Below are 22237 nucleotides of genomic sequence, written 5' to 3' on the forward strand. Positions count from 1 at the left end.
TTCTTGCCAATGTTTGTTTCCTTCTAGCCTTTTTTGGGTTGGTCCGAACATTTGAGCGAGCGGACTTTAACAAAGAGCTTTATCTTTCTCATCCATTGAAACTGGAGCTATTAGGCTATTTGGACCATGTGCCAACTTTCTAGCTTGAATTGTTTGTTCCCTTTTTTAGTAGGTAATTCAAATGCTTCTAGGTCGGCTAAATGGTTGTGCTGTCAGGTTTGAACTTTTTGAGTTGTCTAAGCTTACTTAATATATATCATTAGTCGATTAAGTATTTTTCATCTTTACAATTATTTAGTGGGGATCTTGAGAGCAATATAGAGCAATGAAAAAAACCTTGATTCAAATCGACATAATTTGGGTAGAGCCAAAGGATGATGCAATTTATATATATATATAAAGCAAGCCCCGAAGTTTCTACAGATTCCAAATAGCAAATGCTCGGGAAAGAAGACACAAAGTGGAAGAAAATAAAATTAGCTCAATTTCAAAAATTCTTACTCACAAGCTGAGCTCAAGTTTTGTCAACTTCATAGTTAACTCGAAGTTTTTTTCATAAAAAAATTATTCTATATAAAACACAATACAAAATCATCAACACCTATTTTATTTATACTAGAATGTTTTTGTACTGTTAAAAGTTTGAGACACTTGAGCTCAAGCCGAGTGATGTCAAATTTAGTGCTAGAGCTTAACTAATTAAGAGACTCGAGCTGACCTTGAACCTAGAAATGCTCAATTCGGACTTGGTCCTAATCATTTGGGTCACTACTCATTAGAGTGTTATCAGTTAGGATAAGCAATAATAAAAATAAAAGAAAAGAAAAGAAAAAGAAAGCATAGTAGCACCATAGTCTAGGAAGTGTAAACGGAGGAGGGAACATGTCCAGCAATAGGTAGCATTCCTTTTATTAAAATAATAATTCTTTTTATGTATAATGGTAATTTTATGCTCATTGTCACTACAAGGTGATGAGGTCATGAATTCAACTAGAAATAATTATCACATGAATCCTAACTTGTCCTCCTCTCATAACTCTATGAAGTTATGATTGAAAAAAACATCTGAATAACTATAGATGCCAGATCAAATATGGCTGCCTAGGGTTGAAAGTTGAAACAGATGTGAAGTGCACTTGGCTAAAGCAACACATTGTCATATGTGAAAATAGATTTTCAAGAACTTGGGAGAACCCAATGGTCAATTGCATGCTCCAATATGCCTACTAGTTAAGGAATAAATAACCAGAGAAATTAAGTAGAAGCTAGGCTGTTTGGTTGAGAAAATAGACAAGGCTGAATCTTGCCAACTCAAACACCATAGGTCAAGCTTGAGAGCTAAGCTACCTTTGGCTTCTCGGTTCAAGAGATAAGATTTCTTATCTTCCCTTGTTTAGGAGATAAGATCTTTGATGATTGTATTTATCTTTTCTGTTGTAAATTTTATATAAATACCACTATTAATCAATGTAAAGATGTGGTTCAATTCAGTTTCTCATACGGTATCATAGGAGATTGATTAATCCTTTGCATCTGCCTTCTTTTGGTTTTTTTTAAATCCTCTTTGCCCATCACTCCCACGAAAACTCGAACCAGGCGAGCTTCTATGCACCTTTGACAACCCCACCTGAGCCACCAGAAGTGATGGATTGAATCCCCACCATCTCTTCCTCTTCCTTTTTTCCTCTACTCATGCGACTCTGATCCATGCTACACTGATGATATCATCATACCCAAAATTGATCGCTCAGTCTTCAACGAGTTCAAGTGCACTGCAAAACAATTTCCAATGTTAGTGCTCCAAAATGAAACTTTGTGAATTTATCATTCTCACAATACTGGAAACTCATCGTGTGAGATATTAGCCAAGTAGGCCATTGACCACATCCTGTTTTGTGGTCCTACCAGATAATAGAGAATAGTTAGCTTGGCACTAAAGCAGTGACTTTGCATGTGTTGTCCCACCTTGTGGGAACAATAGACTTATGAGACATTTCACAGAATAAAGTTAAACATTATCAACCTTGCCTTATGCTTTAGCACTTTAAGAGGGCGGCCCTCGGCAAGCTTGATTTTTATTTTCTTTGTTTTTTTGTTGAATGGTGGCAAGCTTGAATTTTAACTAAATGAAAAGTTCAAGTCGTATTTTGTTCATTGTCTCTTTTCAAATCACCTTTTGTCTGGGTGACATTGAGAAATTCCATACTACCACTGCAACAATTTTATTCTCCCCATGTGAGATGCCCAATTGTTCTTATGCCCACCGCATAAACACAGACATTGGTCTATGCATGAGTTCTCCTCAAGCCACTTCTGAATCACCTTATGCTTCATAACTCCAGCATGTACGTTTGGAGTTACATTGAAGCTATTTACCATGGGTGAAGAGCAGTTGTTTTATTCAATGAATGTATTTGATTAACATTTATTCTTCCAATCATTAAAAAAAAATGCCTAGTGATTCTTCTAGAACGATCTCCACATAGATGCCCTTCCTCCTAAAAGGATGTCATTGAGCTAGTCAGTCATGTCTTGCAAAAGTTTTAGGTTTTCATCAATATAAATTTGTATCTATTCCATTGACTCATCAAGCCAGATAACAATAGATCAAATGGCCAAAAAGTATGATGTTAAAAATTGAAATAGGGTGTCAATACCTATAGGTCATATGTAGTTCTGGAAATGTGTTTGCTCGTGTGCACCATATGATCCCCTTATGATCAATGTTTATACGAAGAACATATTCATATACAAAAGCATATTTGATGTATCACTGATTTAAGCTTCACATGAAAAGCCTTGCCAAGTAAAGCTCTGACACAGTGAATCCTATACTACATAATGAATGGAGTTTTTACTTCATTCTCTAGTAAGTTGTTAAGGTAGGTGCACTTTCTGCTAGTTTCAGAAAATCTTAACAAAATCTATTCTCCTCAACAAAAAAATTTTTTATTTTATTTTGGCCACAAAAAAAAAACCACATTTCCTAATGGGTTCAAGTCAATGAAGCATTTAATCACATTGAAGTTCAAGTTCAAGTTGACTAACAACCCCCCCCCCCCCCCCCCCCCCCCCCCCCCCCCTTCCCCTCAAATTCGTTTATACAACTCTCTCTTTTCCCTGTCATTCTCTCCTTTGGTTTCTTCTTTCATCTCTCCCAAGAGCTAGAATTCCTCTCTTCTCTCTTTCCCTTGAGATCTCTTGTGTTTATGTTTTGACCCTAGAAATCAACATCTCTCACACTATCTTGATTTTTCTTCTCACCGTCTCATTTTTTTGTCCCTATGAAATATTTCTCACACTCTTCTCCTATAATCTATTGTGATAATATTGGTGCCACTTAGTTAAACTCTAATATCATGTTTCACACCAAAATGAAACTTGTAGCAGTTGATAATCACTTCATTCGTGATCATTGCTTTTGTTGACCAACTCGCTAATCTTCTTACAAAGCCATTGCCACGTTCACAAATTCTGTTGCTAAGAGACAAGATTTGCATCTCTAATCGTGGCCTATCTCGAGGGTGTGAAGTTGGGTTCAAGGCTCATCCCAAAATGACTAGCTAACTTACGAAGCCTGTTTCCCAACTAATAAAATCAATATCTTTGCACTCACTAATCCATGTGGGACTATTCCTTAACACTCCCCAATTTGGGTGGAGGCCCACATATGACTCTGATACCATGTGAAGTTGGGTCCAAGGCCCATCCAAAAATAACTAGCCAACTTAGGAAGCCGCATTTCTCAACTAATAAACTCAAAATCTTTGTGTTCACTAATCCATGTGGGACTATTCTTTAACAAAGAGGGCATGATAAGGGATCATCTTCCCTTCGGTTCAGGAAATAAGATTTCTTATCTTCCCTTTGGTTTAGGAGATAAAATATCTGATGATTGTATTTATCCATTCTGTTGTAATTTTATATAAATACCCATTGTAATCAAAGCAAATATGTGGTTCAGTTCAACTTCTCATAATGAGAACCAAATGGTTAATTGTATGCTCCAATATCCTCGCTAATTAAGGAATAAATAACCAAATAAATTAGGCAGAGGCAGAGCTGTCTGGTTGAGAAACAGGCAAGTAAGAAGCTTGCCAATTCATACACCACAGGCCAACTTTGAGAGCTAAGCTAGCTTTGGCTTCTGGATTGCCCCATATGTTTGAGCTGTAACCTGCAACACGCCTCGAAAACAATGGCAGATGCCGTAGATCACAAGGCCACTTAGCAACCAAATGGGGTGTTGGTTCCTCCGATACAGTTAGAGGCTGTAGGATATTATAGAGGGTGGCAATGAGCACCATAATGGCAGGGACAAAAGTGCCGCCCAAGGCAGTTCATTAGGTTATTATTTGGCGATTCTGTGTTAATTAAATGGAGGTGTGATTGGAGAGCTTGGTCTAGTCGTGAAGCGGTGAGCTGACAGGCATGAAGGACGTTTTCTTGGTTCTTGCCATTTTTGCATGCTTGCTTTGGAGACAAGGTGCCGGTACTTCCAGATCCAGTGGCCTTAGTGGGATGATGCAGATTTCACCACCGAGGAATGATAGTGCTCATGAGTGGGAACAACAATCAAGAAGTACGCTGATGCCTAGTGGATATGAGGTGGAAGATGTTATGGGAGGAGTGCATTTTGTAGATAACATGAAGAGCGGAGGAAGCGGTGGAGGTGAAGGAGGCCGAGGTTGTAGTGGAAGTAGGGAAGGTGTGGTGGAGGAGCAAGAGACAGTGGTAAAGGAGGAGGAGGAGGAGAAGGTGGAGTTGGCGGTACATCTAGTTGAATTGGATATAATCAGACCAAATCATCTCATCCTGTCAAATTTATAACATTAATTCTACTATAAATTTAGAAATTCATTACTACTCTTTTGCTTCTCTTGGCTAGGAAATTCCATAAAATTTGAACAGACCGAACTCTAATCACCAAATGAAGGGATTTTTTATTTACTAGGTAATTTGAAGTCATTTTCCCTTGAAAATGAAGTTCAGGAAAATGTTCCTTCCGGATTAGAAGCTGGACGAACAACTAACAAGTTTCTTATGAAGCTACTCCGAGAAGATAAACCCAGAAGAATGTAAGATGAGCAGTTCCGCCAATTCAAAGTAGAAAATCGGCCCAGGGAATTCCCAAGCTAGATTCAGCTTCATCGCCTGAATGATCAGTTGCCAATGCCTTGGATCCCGATAATCACGGCGGTCATCGACGATGCCTTGCTTTGCCGGTGTTCACAAATCAGAAGATAATCAGGTCGCGTTCCTGCAATATGCAGAGACCAATCAACGACCATCCAACCAACTCTTCACGAACCACGAGGGCATCCAATCATTTCTCTCAGTGGACGCACCCCACATTCCAAATAATATAGAACTCCAAGCGATTCAGTGGCCAATCCTCTGACTGATGCAGTAAATCGCAAGTAAGCCCTGGCAGGGAATTGGGCGTGCAGTCATAGTGGTCCCTCTGATAAAAGAGGAGCCAGAAGACAGTTATACCAGACCGTAGAGTACCTGCAACGCCTCATGCCGGTGAAAATGGACCACCTCTGGTCGGCGCTCGCATGATTCATCGGCATGGGTAGCAGACCCCTGTGGGGACAAAGTGCAAGAGAAGGAAGCTCGATGGATCTTGATTCGTTCAACCAACATGTTAACCGGTGTTGCCCTCGCAGATCAAATAGAACTGGACGTAGAGAACTTGGGCGAGCTTGCGTTGTGAAGTACTGGTGACTATTCCAGTTTGCCATGAGGCAAGTTCTCCTTCTTCTCGCCGTTTTATGCTTGTTCTGGAAACATGGGGTAGGGGATTATGAACTCCATCCAGCTGGGCTTCATCAGAGAAGCGGCAACATTGATGGCAGAGATCGTTCCTCTGGCTCCTTGATCCCTCTTGGCAAGCTTGACGATGAACCCGAGAGCACAAAGCCTGGGACCAATGAGCTACAAAGTGTGCACCGAGGAAACGGCGGCGGTGGTGGAAGGGGTTGGGGTTGGGGATGGGGAGGCGGTGGGGGAGGGGGGTTTAGTTGGGGTTGGGGTGGAGGCGGAGGCGGAGGGTGGGGCACAAGGCCGGCGCGACGGACCACCCCTAAAAATAATAAGGGGAATAACAGTCACAATTACGGCTACTACAAGATGGGAGAGTACGCACGTTGCATGAGGAAAGGCCCATGCAAGGGCATGAAATTAATCTGTCCTCTCCACTGCAACGGGCCTTGCTTCTACGACTGCGAAAGATTCTGCCGCCCTCGCTGCCAACCAAAGACACCTTAGCCACGTCAGAGTGCGAGTCTCTTCTTCCTAGAGACTACAATGAAGCACGTATCTTCTCTAGGAATTTTAGGGTCTTCAAGATGTATCAGATAATGCTTTTATTTAACTTTTATTTGTATTTATTAGTTTTAGATTATCCATATTTGGTATTTTTAATCGCTTCACACTCAATGAGATTCGGTTAGTTTTAACACATTCAATTGACTTTTGCCTTCTTATATCATATGCCACTCTCTGATGAAATCGTAATAGAAAGAAAGGTACCATCCTAGGGTGAAGGGTATAATTATAATATTAATACAAAGATTTAGACCAAGTTCATGATCCTAATACTTTTCCACAATTCTCGTATTTTTTATCTCATAACTTAGGGTTCAATAATTGGGTAATTAAAATTAATCCTACCGTGGGCCGTGTTCAATAATTTTTTTTTTTTTTTTGACGGCATCCTCTGCCACCCCGATAATAGACAACTGACACGCGGCGGCGGAAGGTCAACCGCCATCATCCCGCTCGACACAATTGAACGGTCTCAGATTGACTAAGAACAAGTCCACATCCCTCGGCCGTCCAACTTGACTGCATTCCCTTGCGGTCAAGATCGCGTCAAACTTACTCGGGCCCACTTTCGACACGGTCCACTGACAGGCTCTCTCCTAGTGCGCGTAGGAGACAAGTCAACAGAACATTAAATGGGACCCACCGTGCTTTTTCCTCCTTATCCTCTCAGCTTCCACGTAGCATAGAAAAAAGATATTTAATTAAGCCAATTAATTAGACTTTGATTATGTGTTTCAACGGTTTAGGTTGGATTTAGTTGGCGAGCCGGGCCCACAAGCCCACAACCCTATGTCGCCGTCTCGCCTGCGCAATAATTAATTATTAAATCGTTCTAGTCGTCTTACACGTGGATGAGAGCCTTGTCGGGCTCACCGATGTCTGGTAAAGCAGGAAGAAAAGAAAACGGTTTCGCTCCGGCGGGCACTAATGAGTGGAAAAACGAAGGCGTCACCTTCTTTTGGTAAAAAGCTGTTTCCATCTATTTCTCCTCAGGAAAAAAAAAAACACAGTCAGCAAATGAATACTATAAATCCTAAAAATCCTAAATTTAGGCTACAAATAATTGAGAAAATAATGAAAATCCTATAAATCCCAAATCTCGTCTCTCCTGAATTCCTAGCTAAATCCGTTACACAGTAACCGACCAAATGTACACGCGGACCGAACCGGTTCTGTTTCTGCTCTTTTCCTGCTGGCCGCTTTCCAGTGTCTTTTTTCGTTTTTTTTCTCCGTCTTATCGATGATTTCTCCTCCTCTTGTTAAGCTTTAAAAGGTCTGAACCAGGATCGAACCCGGTTCGCACGTCGGGAGCTCCTTCTTCCGTCGCATCTCCAGGACTTTGCGGTGGCTATTGGAGTGAACCTCGGTCAAGAAAGTGGGGCTCCCGGCGGGGCGGTACTCCGGCAGGAGCCGACCCGATTTGTACCGGACGCCACAGGCGTTGCAGAGGGTTTTGGACCCGAGGGGTCCGGTTCGCCACTGCGGGGTCTTCTGGACAAGGCAATGGCTGCACCGGCGTGGGGCGGTCTGGCTCTGGCCGTGGCCGTTCTCTTTTTCTTTTCCCTTGTTTGGTTTCCTGGAATCCGGTTTCTTGCAAAGATCATGGGGCTGCTCCAGGATAAGACAATTCGACGACTGCGACGAGGAGGACGGTGACATCGAGACGGTGGAAGAGGTCGACGAGGCGGAGAAGACCGTCGGGGTTTCGGGTAGGACCGGGACGGTGAACGGCCGGATGCGTGGGCAGGGGCGGGGGCGTTTGCTCCGGGCCTTGGCCGGGATTTGGGTCTCCAGAGCGAAGCCTCTGGGGCGTTTCTGTGTTTCGCTGTGGCTGTCTGCGTCTGGTTTTTGGGTGATGGGCTGTGAAGGGAGGGAGTGGCTAGACGTGGGGAATTCTGAGAAGGAGTCGTCAACAAAGTGGGATAACCATTCGAGGTGCGCGACATCGTCCGACTGTGAAATTGTCGTGAAAATTCGTCAATAAACGGGACGAGTAGGCTGAAGAACAGCAGATTTGTTACATAAAAACAATGATAAACATGCAAATATTGAGACTATAATAAAGAGCTGAAATCGTTTATGATGGGAAAAACAGTCCAAAACGAGAAGAAGCAGTTTGGCTAGAAAAATAAACAGGAAAAAAAAAATTCTGCTGGAAACAGAAACGAAACGGTTTTCAAATGAACAAACACGGATTTGAAGCAAAAATTTATTCTGCAAGAAAAAATCAAACCGGCAATGAACTCTTCAAATTTAGAGGCGGAAATTAAAGCTTTAACTGAAAATGAGAAAATAAAAGAGAATTTCATAATTGACGGCAGAAGAAAAAAATCTTAACAGTTTCGTTCTATCAATGAAAAATAAATGAGAAGATGTTCTGCGTAAAAAATTCATACCGGTACACCAAGTTCGCTGCCGGGGATGTTCACAAACTCCTCCTGAACCGAAACCGTCGAGCAAGAATCAGCCTTCTCGCCGGCGGATTCCAAATGGATTTCCCCCAAAGAAGAAACACACGCCAGCCTCCCCTTCTCTTCTTCGTCTTCCTCCTCCTCTTCGTTAGAGAAGTCCAGAAGGTCCTCCACAAAAAAATCCTCCCCCACACCATTCCCCACCCAAACCTCCTCCGTAAACGCCTGCTGAGACGACAACCCGGCCACCATCTCGTTCCAGAAACTCGTCTTCAGCGCAGCAGATTCCACGCACTCCATTTCCGCTTCTCTCTGCACCCCAAAACGATTCCAAACAATGAGAAAAAAAAGGGATAAATCCTAGCGAAATGAAACACGGGTTATTTTCAGTTTTGGCTCCCGAGTCTGTTAATTTTCAGTGGTTGTGGTTTTATTACCTGAGTGGGACGAAGAAGAAAGGAGCTTGCAGAAGGGAGGAAATGGAAGGCAATCGGGTGCGTTTGGTAAAGCATTGAATGGTGGCAGCAGAACGAAAGGCAAAAAAAATACTCTCTCTCTCTTGATTGATTGATTAATTTTTCGGGACTTTTCAATTTATGCCGCAATATTTGTACGTTTGCCGAGTCAGAGTCCACGAGATTTTGAATCCCGTCCCACCAAAACGGAACGTCTTCCCACGGAAACCGCCACTTTTCCGTTTACCCTTTTTTTCCTTTTTTCCTTTTTTCCTCATATTTATTAATTTATCTTTTTATCTTTTAGTCCTTTTCGCCACTACTTTTGACTGATTATTACTGTTGTACCAACCCCACCCACCTATCTCCGTGATTTGCTCCACGCCTTACCTCGGCCCCATCCCTGTCTTTTCGTCTCTCGCTTATAGCGAAGCCTCGCGATGGCCCACCACGTGACCCGGACCCACCTTAGAATTTGTTGATTAGTGGGGCCTACCAAATAAGTTGGGTTTAGATTAATTATTAAATATTTTGAGAAATGGTAAAATTACGGGAGCACCATTGGGGTGATAGAAAAAGCCGGAATCCGGCATTTGTCGGGATCGGCAACGAAATGATCGTGTCCACGGATCTGAGTTCTCGTCTCGATATCCTGATATTATTAGACTTCCGTTTCGCGCTTTTTCATCTTTGAAAATTCAAAAATTTTCAACAGACGAGAAAACGAGTCCCGGTTCTCACTTTCTCAGCATTTGACCAGGAAAGGTCGATGTGGTTAATGACTCACGAGTCACGGGTCAGGGTTCGGTTCGACAGCTGGCTTGTTATTTTCTATGAGTTCCAAGCCGGCTAGATGATCCGACGACGCGAGGCAGGTGGACACCGGAGAGAGATGCGTGGACGTGTCGTTTTTGGTGATGGGAACTGGGAAAAGTAAGAGATGACCGGGAAAGGTCATTTCGGAGCTGGCGGTAGGGGGAAGAAGACAGGTGGAGGGGGGAAGCCGGCATGAAGCAGGCCCGCATTTGAATTCAAAAGACCGGGCGCTTACCCTACGCATTGGGTGGACTGCAGGCTGGCCGGTGGGTTCAGTAATTTCCACTGATGTTGATGGTGTGCGTTGTTCCTTCTACGCGTCTCCAGTCCTGCAAGGGTTTTGGTTCCTAACCTAAATCTTTGGAAGGAAAAGAGAAGTATTATGTGTATGAAGTACAGATCCAACTGGAGTCGCTGCCTGCTCAAAGATGATAAAAAAGAAGAAGAAAAAAGGTACAATTTATCATCATTGCTCCGATATATTAAGCAGAAACACAACAGACTTGAATCGATTTGATTCCAGAAAGTGAACTCCCACTTTGAGTAAATGCCATTTGACTTGAAACTTGAGAGTGCTCTTCGCTCGTTTAATTGTTACTTCAAGTTGGTAGTGGAGGGAAGAGAATTGATGGCACTGAAGGAAAACAAAGCCGATTATGAATGCAAGAATGTAATTCCAGCGATTCTCATGTCCCTTTTCTCTTTTTCCTTGAATCTAAGCTGTCTGAAACTAAACTTGTTGGAAAGCTAGAATTCAGCTGGTGTGGTGAGAAAAGGTACATCTTCCCCACACGTCTAATGGCTTTCCTTTCTTATGTGGGAACGTCACGAGCATATCCTTAGGGAGAATTGAGAAGCAATGTAGCGGGGTTTCAACTTTCAAGGATCGAAATTCTGAGGCTAATAAATGTAAGAATAAATGAGATGATGAGTGTTGATTAAGTAATATGCATCATTTTCTTGCTGAAACGGAGGGTTTAATCAGTTCTTTTCATGCATTAATTTGCTGTCATTTATCATCCCTGTTTGGCCTTCAATTTAATGCTTAGTTACTCCAATAATTCTTTGAAGCTTGTTAAATTATATATTTCATAGAAGCATCCTTATGAAATATTTACAGCTTTTGATAAGTCAAAGTTATAATTAATGGACCAAATTTAATGTGTAGGTAATTGTTGTGATATTATTGAAGTAGGAGAGTGCAAGTCTTTATAACATATGTCAGGATTTTCATGCAATTCAGTCCTTTCCAATTATATCGGTTAGAGTTTAAAACACTCTAATTACAATCATCCAATTGTTCTCTTTTGCTGAAACCACAATAAAGATATTTCTTTCCAGCAATTTATTAACTCATTCATGTATGGAATGTGTGAATACTCATTCACTGGACAACAGTAAAGATATGCAGAAGCAAGAACTAAATTCACTGTGACCACTTAAGAATCTTCAGTGTTTGCTCAAGTGTCTGAATAGAAATCATCAATAACAATTCTAACTGCTAAAGGTATCCTCACTATATGAATTCCATCCCACCAAGACAGACTTCCAAAAGAGTATCTCCCTTGAACTTTCAGTAGAGCATGGAAGCTGACTCTGAAGGTCAGCTTCTTGATAGTAGAATTGAATGATAAGATTGATGGGTTCACTCCAACCCACGCTCCTGGAGGATGCTCAACGTGAACAGCGTACACGGAGTTAACTGGACCAACATTTGTGACTGTTCTGTAAACTGTCAAGCTCTTCTTAAGTCTTGGAACTGAAATTGATGGCAGATTGAGATCTATTTGAGACTTAGGTTTCTTGGGGCAGACAGTCATGGCCCTTGTCATTAAACTAATAGCAGAGTTGTTATAGCCCATCGAACAAAGAAAGTGTTTATACTCCGAGAGATCCATATCATATACTAAACCAGGATCTGCAGCTCGGTTAGGGTTCACATGACCACCTCCAAAGTCAAATGGGTCAGCTGGTTTGTGATTCCCTCCTTCTGCCACTATGTTCTGGTAATATTCATCTCTTGACGACGCTAAGTAATAGCCAACTATGGAATTAGCATTCAACCATCTGTAAGCAAATGTCAATTTAACTCAGTAGAAGCAGAAAATTTACCAGTTGTAACCAGTGCAGACTTTATCACAGCAGGGCTCCATCCATGGTGGATAGATTTCAGCAAAGCAACAACAGCAGATACATGAGGACAGGACATGGATGTTCCTGATTCGATATTGAAACTAAAATCGGGTAATGTTGAAGCTGGGGACCATGAAGCTAAGATGTTCACTCCAGGAGCAGCGACATCAGGCTGTGTTGAAACAATTGAAAAAATAATTGAGTAAATATAATGAAATAATAAAGCTCATGTGACTAAGCTCATTACATGAGGAAAAATGGAGTTACCTTCAAGATCGATGGAGAAAGGGTGCTGGGTCCTCGAGAGGAGAAGAAAGCCACTTCAGGGGACATTGATGTCCCAATTGATGTCATTGTACGGCTAAATCTAACAACTGGATCTCTGTTACGGAACACAGTTAGACACCGTTTTCTACCTAGAACAGAGCATAGAAGCCCTTCACTGGAACTACCAAAAGCTATATTGTAACATGCAAGTGATAAAATCTCTATCAATCTTAAGTTTGACATTTGATATTCAGTGACAAAGCAGTATCCAAACATTTCTAATTACATATAACCTCATTTTTAACGGTTGGAAATGCACCTTCTTATTTTCAGCCTTAAGACATAAAAGCCATCCGATTTAATAGACACTCAATCAAGTCCATGATAGATGATCAATTTAATTGTCAGGTTGCTGACCAATAATATGAACAGTAGACACTAAACTGGAATTTCTACTCGAGTAAGCTCTAAGTTAGGTCTTCAAGTTACCTTGTCTTCTCCATGTAGCTCAGTATAAGTGTTCCTACTTCGAAGTCAACTTGAACGCATGGTGTGCGAAATGATAAAATAACATCCTTAGCTGGAAATTGAGCAAAGACAACCCCAATGCCCCCAGCGGAATGCACAGTTTTTATGGCAACAGCAACAGACCTCTGTATTCGAGATTGGAAACATAGCACCACTTTCCCTCTTGCTAAAGTAGAATTTAGGGATCCCTCATCGCAGCTTCTGCATGGATTATCTCGTTCAGTTCTATTGAAATGATGGGCTACTAGTAAAAGTAGCTTAAAGATAGAGATGAAGTGAAAGATAAAATACAAGGACACCATACCCTGCTTTATTTTCATCCATGTTAGCTGAAGCAATGTCTTCTCCATACACTATTTGGTAAAACTTGTCGACATGCTCCATGATATACAGAGCTTGCCCCTTGATGGAATGATACTGGATTAGTTTATAATTTGCAAACTGCTAAACTAGATATTCTCACAGAAGGAAAAGATTACCACAAAGGTGCGGTTGTTTCCCAGGGTGATTGCGGTCGGGAAAGCCCTATCAATTGTACTTGCAGCCACGGTTACAACCCATGGTGCAGTGTTTATAACTGTCTGTGCATAAGGACCAGAATTCCCTCCTGAACAAACTACATTAATACCTTTAGCTACTGCATGGTAGGACCCAATAGCCAAAACATCGTCTATATAGGGAGTTAGTGGAGGGCCTGACCCAAGAGACACTGAAATCACATCTACTCCATCAAAAATGGCATCATCAAAGGCAGCAAGAAGGTCAACTGAGCTGCATCCTCCAGTGGCCCAACAGACTTTGTACACGGCTAAGTGAGCTTTGTAGGCACCTCCTCGTGCCAAGCCATGAGCAAGACCCATAAAACTTGCATTATTTATGAAAGCACCAGCCGCAATAGATGCGGTGTGGGTCCCATGTCCAACAGCATCTCTGGGGGATAAAAACTCAACTACGTCGCTTGTGTTGAGCTTTCCAAATTCAGCTTCATAGCCTTTGATGTACCATCTTGCACCAATTATTTTCCTGCAGAAAGAACCCTAGCAACTCTCATATGTCAGCTTGATGCACAATCTAATTGTGCTAATACTGTTTTACAGAAATACAGATGACAGCAGAACATAAGCCCACAACTTAAATATTAGATTTTGAGGAAAGAGTTATTTGATACTGAAGGGCAAGAAGCAACTTCTAAAGGCCTCTCAATGATCAAACAAAAGCAAGGAAAAGAGAGGGGATATCAGAAATGGGAAAAGAAACCCTCCCTACTCAGTGACAGCACCACAGCTAGTGAAGAACAGGAATTGGAGAAAGTTATTTGACCTATTACAGCTTGAAGAGATGAATTCCTGTCCTTCCTGACAAATACCATTCCAGTGGGAGGGAACTTCTGCCATCCCAGTATCCTTGAAGCTTGCAGATTCCGGCCAAATTCCTGAATCAGACAACCAGTAAACTCCAATCTAAGCAGCACGTTTACAGCTTCAATTGCAAACTCACATAAACAATACCACAAATTTACCAGTATCCATGATTCCAATAATGGAGCTGCCACCTGCCTGGCTTTCTGACAGAATTCCAACTCTTGAGTTGAGACCTAGTTTAAGAAAATCCCAACTTCTTGTAGTGTGCAAACTAAAAATTTGATTGGGCACAACTCGAACTACTCCAGGTAAATCTGAAGTCCAACGCAATTAATAAAACTTCATCAGTACATTAAAAATCCTAAACATTCCAACGGAACAAAATTTATTCAGCATAACAACAGCATGAACATCAGTATTCTCACAAAACTATGCTACATACCAGCAACAAGTCGAGCTTGGGCCTGAGTTAAGACGGCGGCAAACCCAGAAAATCCATGTTTGTAGTGGTAAAGAATGGCCGACGCAGCAGCTTCTTTGCTATATTTGTCACAGGAGAATTAAAATTAAAAAATGCTATAACAAAAGATCAACAATCAAATTTTTCTGTTCAAGTTTCACAAGAAAAAAAGAAGAGACCTTCCGAGAACAGTGGAGAGTATTTCACGATGTGAATCCCTAGCCACTGTCGGTTCAGCATGTTGGGTACCTCCCATATAAACAATGTGAACCTACACAAGCACGAGAAAGGAATCTAACCACCACTTCTGAAATCGCTGAAAAGGAAAAAGGAGAAGAAATGCTACAACTATAGAAACAAAACTCACATTGCTGGCAGAGACTGCGAAGAAGATGGATTGAACGAGAACCAGTGCAAGAAGCAGAGAAGAAACACGGCACATCTTCGAGCCTTGTAGAGGAGGAAAGAAGATGAACAACAAAAGAGCAGGTAATGAATTAAGCAGGAAGCAGCGTTTTACCCATAAAATGCTGGCGAGAGTACAGGGCCACCATTGTTGGGTTTGGTGGGCAGGAGTTGTGGAGCATCGACGTGGGTGGTGTCGCATTCGCATTGAGAAGGAAAAGAGCTCCACTTTGTTAATGGCAGAAAATTGCCTGGGGAACGAGCTACAGTCCAAAAGCATGAATGCTGATAATTTTGATATTGACTCCGTTGCTCCTGTCTCTCTCAATTTCACGCCCTGCCGAGTCTCGAAAAGTAAGGTCAATCAGGCTCTCTCTCTCTCCTTCTCTAGTGTCTTTTATGTTGGCGAGTTTACCCATAATTCGGACGAGTCGGCTCGCCTTTAGAAGCTACGGAATCAAGTTCAGTTATGTTGTTGGGCGATTTCCCCTAAATCCATTGTAAGGAATTAGAGTAATAATAATAATAATAACACAAAAAAGACAACAAAATTTATACAATCACCTATGTCCTATCTTATGCTACTATAGTAATCCTATAAAGATGAAATAGTTTACAAAAAAAAATTAAATACACTTACATGTGTTTTTCTCTAATCTCTCTCGGGCTACAACTAAGAATCATTCTCTTTGATAATGATAAAACTCTAATAACGGTACACCCATATTATAAAAAAAAAATTAGGATAACCGTTTTACAGTAGTAAAATTTCTAAATTATCACAAATATTGATCCACGACTCGATGTAAAGAGTTGATTAAGCTCCACGACTTAACAGCCTAATAAAATCTAATAAAAAAACATCGAGTCATGGTAAGTAATTATAGTTCTTTCACCAGAGTCTGCTTTAAGAAGTCCTGAAGTTATGATGTAGCTTGAGAAAGGATTACAAGGCTTGGCCCCATAATTTATTTTCTTCGACAAAATGGAGGCTCTTGATTTAATGAATGGGAAGAGAAACCAGACGTGCATACATTCTTCAGAGACAAGATACAAACACTTTTGTAAAATCTGAAACAACATCGTTATCCATACAGCAAACATGGGAACTGATCCAGAAACTGACATTTCATCGCACAATCTCACCCTCTGCTAACATGTCTGTAACAACCGCATAGTACAACTCACATACATATTAAATACTTCAGCCAAAAGTATTTAGAAGACCTCAGCCATCTTGCTTGCAAGAATCCGATCCCGTCTTTCGATGAATCCAAAGGGGAACCAACCAGCCTTACCTCTGCATTCACCTTCTGCCCAGCCATTGTTCGATACCTGGAGTTTAAAAAAAAATAAAAAAGGAAATGGGTGATGTATAAAAAAGACAGTTTGTCTAGTTGATGAACCAAATGCAGCAGAAAAGGTTTCAGTACCAACTGCCAAACAGTTCCAACAGCAAAAATGAAACAAGCACAAAGACAAGTTCAAGTTTAACTACTCCCTCAAAAATGACAGATAACAATCGAAGAGCACAAAGGAGACAGGGACAAGACAAATGAGTTCAAAATATTAGCATTGGAGAAGACGTTTACAACATGAAACCCATTAAAGTAAAACTCTTTAGTAACTACTCCCTCTTAGATATCATATTTCCAGTTACAGGCTTATAACTAAAATATGGTGATGACAAATGAAATCTTGCGGTTTGTATATTCTAATAAGTCAAGATCGTGTAAGTTTGTTTTATTACCCCTAATTAATTCTTTTGAAAAAGGCTTTAACAGAAGGTCCCACCAATATGAACATCATCTTATACATAAAGACACAAGAGAGAAGGGGAGGGGAGCTGGAACCACCTCTGGCTTTTCTTTTCAAAACATTGCCAACAAGGGGTTACAGACTAGGCTGAAAGAGAGGGCCCACCCCATCTACAACAAATAATTAAATAAAACACAGTTATACCCCTCACTTACAGGTTAGAGTCTTCAAAGTCATAGTAGGCAATCACCCAAAAGTATATTTTAGTTCTTGATGTACTAAAATTGAGATGCAGAGAGCAGACAAAGCACTCAAAAGTTCAAAGTTCAATATAAGAGGACAGCAGACATCAAATACTAAAGAAAAAAATGTCATGCAATACCTTTCGAACAACAACATAGTCACCAACTGACAAGTTCAGCTCAACATCTGACTCAGCTTGGTAAGAATGCACAACCTGAACCAGAAAAAAAAAAAAAACAAATGACACCATAGAATACAATGAATTCACAACCTACTAACATAATTATGTGAGAGTTAAGAAAAATCTATTACCTCTCCTAAGAAGTAGCCCATAGCATCAGTTAAACCATCATAAGTGGGAGAAGCAAAAACACCATTGGCTTCCTCATACGACGGAGGAGGTGGAACAGGGTTCTCTACAACTGGATAAGGAGGAGCTTCAATCCGCTGCCGGTCTGACACCATCTATCAAACAAAAAGAAAATTTAAAAAAAAAAACTAAATGACAGGAAACGTAAAGAAGTATCTTGAAAGTGTAGCCTATAAGCACCAACCTCTCCTTCAAGCTGATCAAGGATCTGTAGGACCCTCTGGTGATATGCACGTTCCGATTCAACCTTCAACAAAGAAGACAAAGCAAGTTTATACTTCTCAACCTTGCATTGAAATATCAGTGGAAAGGGGGAAAAGGACCAAAAACTATTCAAATGACTTATCATCAATGAGAGATCCACATCCACACTTACCATCGCAATAAGTCTTTGGAGAGTTAAACGCTGCTGCTGAGCTTCCACTGCTGCCATGGCTGCTGCAGCTTCCTTGCCCAACACTGCCATGCTTGACTTCAACTCTTGCAGCTTTGCTTCTGCAGCTTCCAGCTTAGAAGTGTTTTCAGGATTGCCCGGTGCTTCCCTTGCTTTAATTTGGCGTTTGGAGACTTCAATAGCCTGATCCAAATTACAAGTGTAAATTTTAATTCCAGATATACAACAAGAGGCCTGTTAAAGCAAAATGACTGACGATTAACCTCTAAATCCACAGCACTGTTTACATTTATCCACTCAGAAAATATAAAACAAAATTTGAATACGATATTTAAAGCCACAGTATTGCAGCCTGCATCCTCTTATAATATATGAAAGAAATTTTTGAACTGAATCAAGGTCGCCTAGGCCAGATGTCATATCATATGGACATGCAGCTAGAAAAACTCTAATTTCTTTTTTTTTTTTTGTCTCAGAAAATATAAAACAAAATTTGAATACGATATTTAAAGCCACAGTATTGCAGCCTGCATCCTCTTATAATATATGAAAGAAATTTTTGAACTGAATCAAGGTCGCCTAGGCCAGATGTCATATCATATGGACATGCAGCTAGAAAAACTCTAATTTCTTTTTTTTTTTTTTTGTGAAAATGAAAAAATTCTATTAACAAAAAACGATGGGGAGTGAAAACCTCAAGCCCCAGGGAAACAGAGAAAAATCCAATTTCAGTGCTAAACTACCTGAGCTTCCGCTTCTTGGCGCATTCTATCATACCGTTGGGCAAGATGTCGAGCATCTTCAAGTGGTGCTCCCATCACCATTGCTCTTAAAGGTTCTGCAACCTGAAAACAGGAACAGCTTTTGAACACTTGAAAAGTAAAAAAAACCAGAAAAAGTAGAGTAGATATAATGAAAAAATTCTTTCAATTCTTTGAGGGTTAAACAACCTGGGTCTAATACTTCCTTACTTACCTCAAATAAGTAATAGAGGTAATATTTGAAGGGTTTACTTGCTTTCCCAGAGGAAAAACATTATAGCAGGGGCTAAAGTATTGCCTGTTTAGAACTCCTCTAGTTTGAAAAGTACTTGAGAGAAGCAGAAATAGGTCGCACGTGTTCCAAGTGGAATGGTGAGACAAAATCCAAAAGAATTGCTGGTTGACCCCCCCAGTAGCAAGGGGGGTCACCTAATGACTTTCAATTAACACACAACATCATTGAGCATAAGGTGGAATAATATGGGGCATCAAGTGGTCTTCAGTTCTTTTTTAGAATTTGAACCCCTAGGTATCAGCACCTTGCCACCGGGAACTAAATTTGCATCCTTCTATTTAGATTTGTATAAACAATGCCGTGCATGTCAAACACAACAGTGTTCTCAACTTGCAAAGTGACAACAGTAGTCCAACATAATATTGTGATATGTATACAAATCACAAACTACGATGCACTTATCAACTCTACATCCCAAGTACAGTATGAGATAAGACCAAGAAAAGAAATCAGAAACCATGAAAGAAAAGAACATGAAACATACCTGTGTCCCCAGGGCTTTCAGCAGATTCCCACGTTCTTTTTCCATTTGACCACGGGCACGCCCATAACTCAATGCAGCTTTAGATAATGTACTGCCACTGGTGCAGGTATTTTCAACACCATATTTACGACTGTCCTCACATAATTTTGTACCTGCACATTAGGATCATATTGTACATAGTATATAACCAGAAGAGAAAAAACAAAGAGGTAAATTGAAAATCAATCAGAAGACCCAGCCCACCGATTTCCACTTGCTTGGAGCCAGTCACAATAAAACCTTCCACACCACGGACTATATCCCTTTGAAAATGCTGAGAAAACAAACAAATATGGGAATAAGACAAAAGTAATATTTAGAAAAAGCATAAATAACAAAAAAAGAGGAATATTCTTGAAATTTTAAAGAGAAACAGTATTGGGAGGATTAGGATTTACAGACCCCTCTAACCTATTTATAACTTAAACAATAATCAAAATTACAACCATGTCCTTGCAACCCGTAAACAATTAGGAACCTACTTTCTACTAGAAAACACTTTCCTAGATATTATAAGAAACTAAAATAACTCGAATTATGACTTCTAACAAATATGAACTCAGTCAGGTGCACCCATGACCTAACTTAACCATCAGGCTTAGATCTACTGGCCTAAACTTCATCTCTACCGCTCTATATTTTTTCATGTGTACTGTTACATTTTATTTTTTAAAGATAAAAAAAAAATCGTAGCAAACTATTCAATGGAATAGATTAAATGACAATCTTGTATATACCATGAGTTTAAATAATGAAAGAGAATTGAGCAACCAACCTTGACTAGACTTGTGAGAGAGAGGAAAGGAAAGAGAAATTAGACAAACCTTGCCGGCACGAGTGGATATGTACAGCTTCTCAAGTTTTTGGTGCTGTAGTAGTTCTGCTTCATCAGCAACTACGTTATCTGAGCTTCCATATCCAAATTGCTTGAAAACAGCCTGAAGTTGATGTAGATAATAAGAGATTATTAACACTATAATGAGACATTATCAATAAATAAATCATGTCGTTAAACATCCTGATACACCACAAGGAGCACTTTGCCACATAGAGGATATGGGCCAAATGATTGGATTACAAAGAGAAATCTACTTTCCAAGTGCTATATCGGAAAAAAAAACTAGCAAATACAGCAGATACTGCTAGTAAACTAGTTTGACACTAAAAGATTCATTTAGTTTATTGAACAAATTTTATTAACATGAAAAGTATGCAAATACTGACGCTGCATTGGAACCTTTCAAGCAAGAGAAAATTAAGCAGAATGAACCACTGGCAACATAGATCCAAAAGTAGAAGCTAGAGCTGCATTCCTTGAAGAACAAGCCGTCTTCTCCCCTCTTTGATCTTGAACCTTGTTAAAACTCTGGTACCATGAGCAACCCCCCAAATTTTTAATTCCATGGTTTGTCCATAACACGGGATAAGATGAGAATGAAGCTCCATACCAATCCTGAGCCCCCACTTCACCACTACAGTCTGTTAAAGGAAAAAATGGCTCACTAAAAACACTGATAGAAGTATCAGAAAGAGATGAAATCACCATGAAGGCATCATCCAACTAGAAACTAGATCAAGCCCCAAGAAGACACTGATGAGGGGCAGGGGGCTCATGAAGATCCTTGTTTGCTGGCAATAGGACACACCTCCCCACTAACCAAGGAACATTTACATAGGCTCATTCAGTTTAACCATTCGAAAAAGAGCAAGTCTCTCCTGACCTCATACCAAAGTTATGTCCCAGTACAACAAAATCTGTAAATTTAAGGTGCAAAGAATGCCAAAATTAAAAGTTCTTATCTTGACATAAAAAATGAACAATAATTGGACACTTATATGTTGAAGTTCAATTTCATCAGCATCCAATACAACCATTTTACCCTGGAGAACTGGGCCACGCGACAAAATCTAATATCCCCCAACGTGGACGCAAAATACTATTCATACGAACCAAATGTCCCCATTACCCAATCATGCGAAGTCATCGGAAGATTCAGCTGAGCGGGAAAAAATCGAGAAATCGGAGAAATAAAACTCATAAACCCACTCAGGTGTTTCATGATTCATCATCAGGAAAAGACACCCAAAAAAATAAATAAATAAAGAGGAAGAGAAAATATGCGAATCCGTAAACCAAAAATGGGAGATCGAATCGAACAAGAATATCTACCTGTTGCTGCTTAGCGACCTGTTCTCTTAACTTCGTGGCCTGCTTCCTAATGGCATCCATTCAACGAACAACGTGTACGTGAGCAGCTCGTACCTTTCCTTCCACCAGAGGATTCTTAAGAAAGACGAAAGATCTACCGGTAACGAGAGATCTACCGGTAGTAGGAGACGGAGTTTCAAGTACGAGTTCCAAGCTCGCTCCTCGCAAACGACTTTCAAAAATTTTCTCCTGCCGCAGAACGGAAATTTTCAAGGTGTCATTTCTTTTTCTATTCGCTTTTCGAAGCTGTCTGATTGCCATCGTGTACCGCTACTCCGCTAGTAATCCCGCCGTTCAATTTTAGCACCCTCATGATGGGCTTGATAACAATTAATTTATAATATTCTAATTAAAAATGCTTTTATGATATAAACTATAGAAGTATAAAATGATTATCCAAAAAATTATTTCTAAATTTTTTTTCTTAATGAATGAATGTGCCCAAAGATTATGCTTGTTTTTTATTGAAAAAATTAGGGATTTTTACCATTAAATTTATTTTTTTTTGTTTTTAA

General features: G+C 40.3%; 3 protein-coding genes across 4 annotated transcripts; all 3 read right to left on the bottom strand.

The window, feature by feature from the left end:
• Window positions 1–7295: 7295 nt before the first annotated feature.
• On the bottom strand, window positions 7296–9285 carry LOC137944277 (GATA transcription factor 4-like). Its single transcript, XM_068789913.1, has 3 exons — window positions 9182–9285; window positions 8730–9056; window positions 7296–8286 (listed from the first exon to the last, which is right to left on the bottom strand). The coding sequence occupies exons 1-3, from the start codon at window positions 9254–9256 to the stop codon at window positions 7600–7602; spliced, it is 1089 nt and encodes a 362-aa protein (XP_068646014.1). The 5' UTR covers window positions 9257–9285; the 3' UTR covers window positions 7296–7599.
• A 2162-nt stretch (window positions 9286–11447) lies between these two features.
• Window positions 11448–15354, bottom strand: LOC137943992 (subtilisin-like protease SBT3.5). Of its 2 annotated transcripts, none has more exons than XM_068789477.1 (11): window positions 15132–15354; window positions 14944–15035; window positions 14747–14844; window positions 14463–14618; window positions 14264–14375; window positions 13423–13966; window positions 13248–13345; window positions 12905–13141; window positions 12416–12530; window positions 12128–12320; window positions 11448–12044 (listed from the first exon to the last, which is right to left on the bottom strand). In XM_068789477.1, the coding sequence occupies exons 1-11, from the start codon at window positions 15204–15206 to the stop codon at window positions 11476–11478; spliced, it is 2289 nt and encodes a 762-aa protein (XP_068645578.1). In that variant the 5' UTR covers window positions 15207–15354; the 3' UTR covers window positions 11448–11475. The 2 variants fall into 2 exon arrangements, with proteins under 2 accessions (XP_068645578.1, XP_068645577.1); XM_068789476.1 differs by having other exon boundaries at window positions 12905–13144.
• Window positions 15355–16168: 814 nt separating this feature from the next.
• Window positions 16169–21910, bottom strand: LOC137943993 (SH3 domain-containing protein 2-like). Its single transcript, XM_068789478.1, has 10 exons — window positions 21684–21910; window positions 20338–20451; window positions 19718–19787; window positions 19475–19626; window positions 18678–18779; window positions 17917–18117; window positions 17725–17787; window positions 17483–17635; window positions 17310–17384; window positions 16169–16504 (listed from the first exon to the last, which is right to left on the bottom strand). Exons 1-10 carry the CDS (start codon window positions 21741–21743, stop codon window positions 16388–16390), a joined length of 1107 nt encoding a protein of 368 aa, XP_068645579.1. The 5' UTR covers window positions 21744–21910; the 3' UTR covers window positions 16169–16387.
• Window positions 21911–22237: the final 327 nt, after the last annotated feature.

The sequence above is a fragment of the Aristolochia californica genome, unplaced genomic scaffold (assembly GCF_029961685.1).
Source record: "Aristolochia californica isolate CCGP_79_NKW_82.1479 unplaced genomic scaffold, dmAriCali1.0.hap1 SCAF_11, whole genome shotgun sequence".
In the NCBI taxonomy this organism is placed as follows: domain Eukaryota; kingdom Viridiplantae; phylum Streptophyta; class Magnoliopsida; order Piperales; family Aristolochiaceae; genus Aristolochia; species Aristolochia californica.

Bases quoted from the DNA above. Each gene is read 5' to 3' on its own strand.
- LOC137944277 (XM_068789913.1), bottom strand. From the start codon at position 9,256: ATGCTTTACCAAACGCACCCGATTGCCTTCCATTTCCTCCCTTCTGCA. The intron at 9,057-9,181 runs GTAATAAAACCA...TTTGGGGTGCAG, and splicing joins TTCTTCTTCGTCCCACTCAG to AGAGAAGCGGAAATGGAGTG. The intron at 8,287-8,729 runs GTATGAATTTTT...ACAATTTCACAG, and splicing joins GCAGCGAACTTGGTGTACCG to TCGGACGATGTCGCGCACCT.
- LOC137943992 (XM_068789476.1), bottom strand. From the start codon at position 15,206: ATGTGCCGTGTTTCTTCTCTGCTTCTTGCACTGGTTCTCGTTCAATCC. The intron at 14,376-14,462 runs GTAAATTTGTGG...TGTCTGATTCAG, and splicing joins TATTGGAATCATGGATACTG to GAATTTGGCCGGAATCTGCA. The intron at 13,346-13,422 runs GTAATCTTTTCC...CATTCCATCAAG, and splicing joins GAAACAACCGCACCTTTGTG to GGGCAAGCTCTGTATATCAT.
- LOC137943993 (XM_068789478.1), bottom strand. From the start codon at position 21,743: ATGGATGCCATTAGGAAGCAGGCCACGAAGTTAAGAGAACAGGTCGCT. The intron at 17,636-17,724 runs GTTGGTGCTTAT...TTTGTTTGATAG, and splicing joins TTGATCAGCTTGAAGGAGAG to ATGGTGTCAGACCGGCAGCG. The intron at 17,385-17,482 runs GTAATAGATTTT...TTTCTGGTTCAG, and splicing joins TGGGCTACTTCTTAGGAGAG to GTTGTGCATTCTTACCAAGC.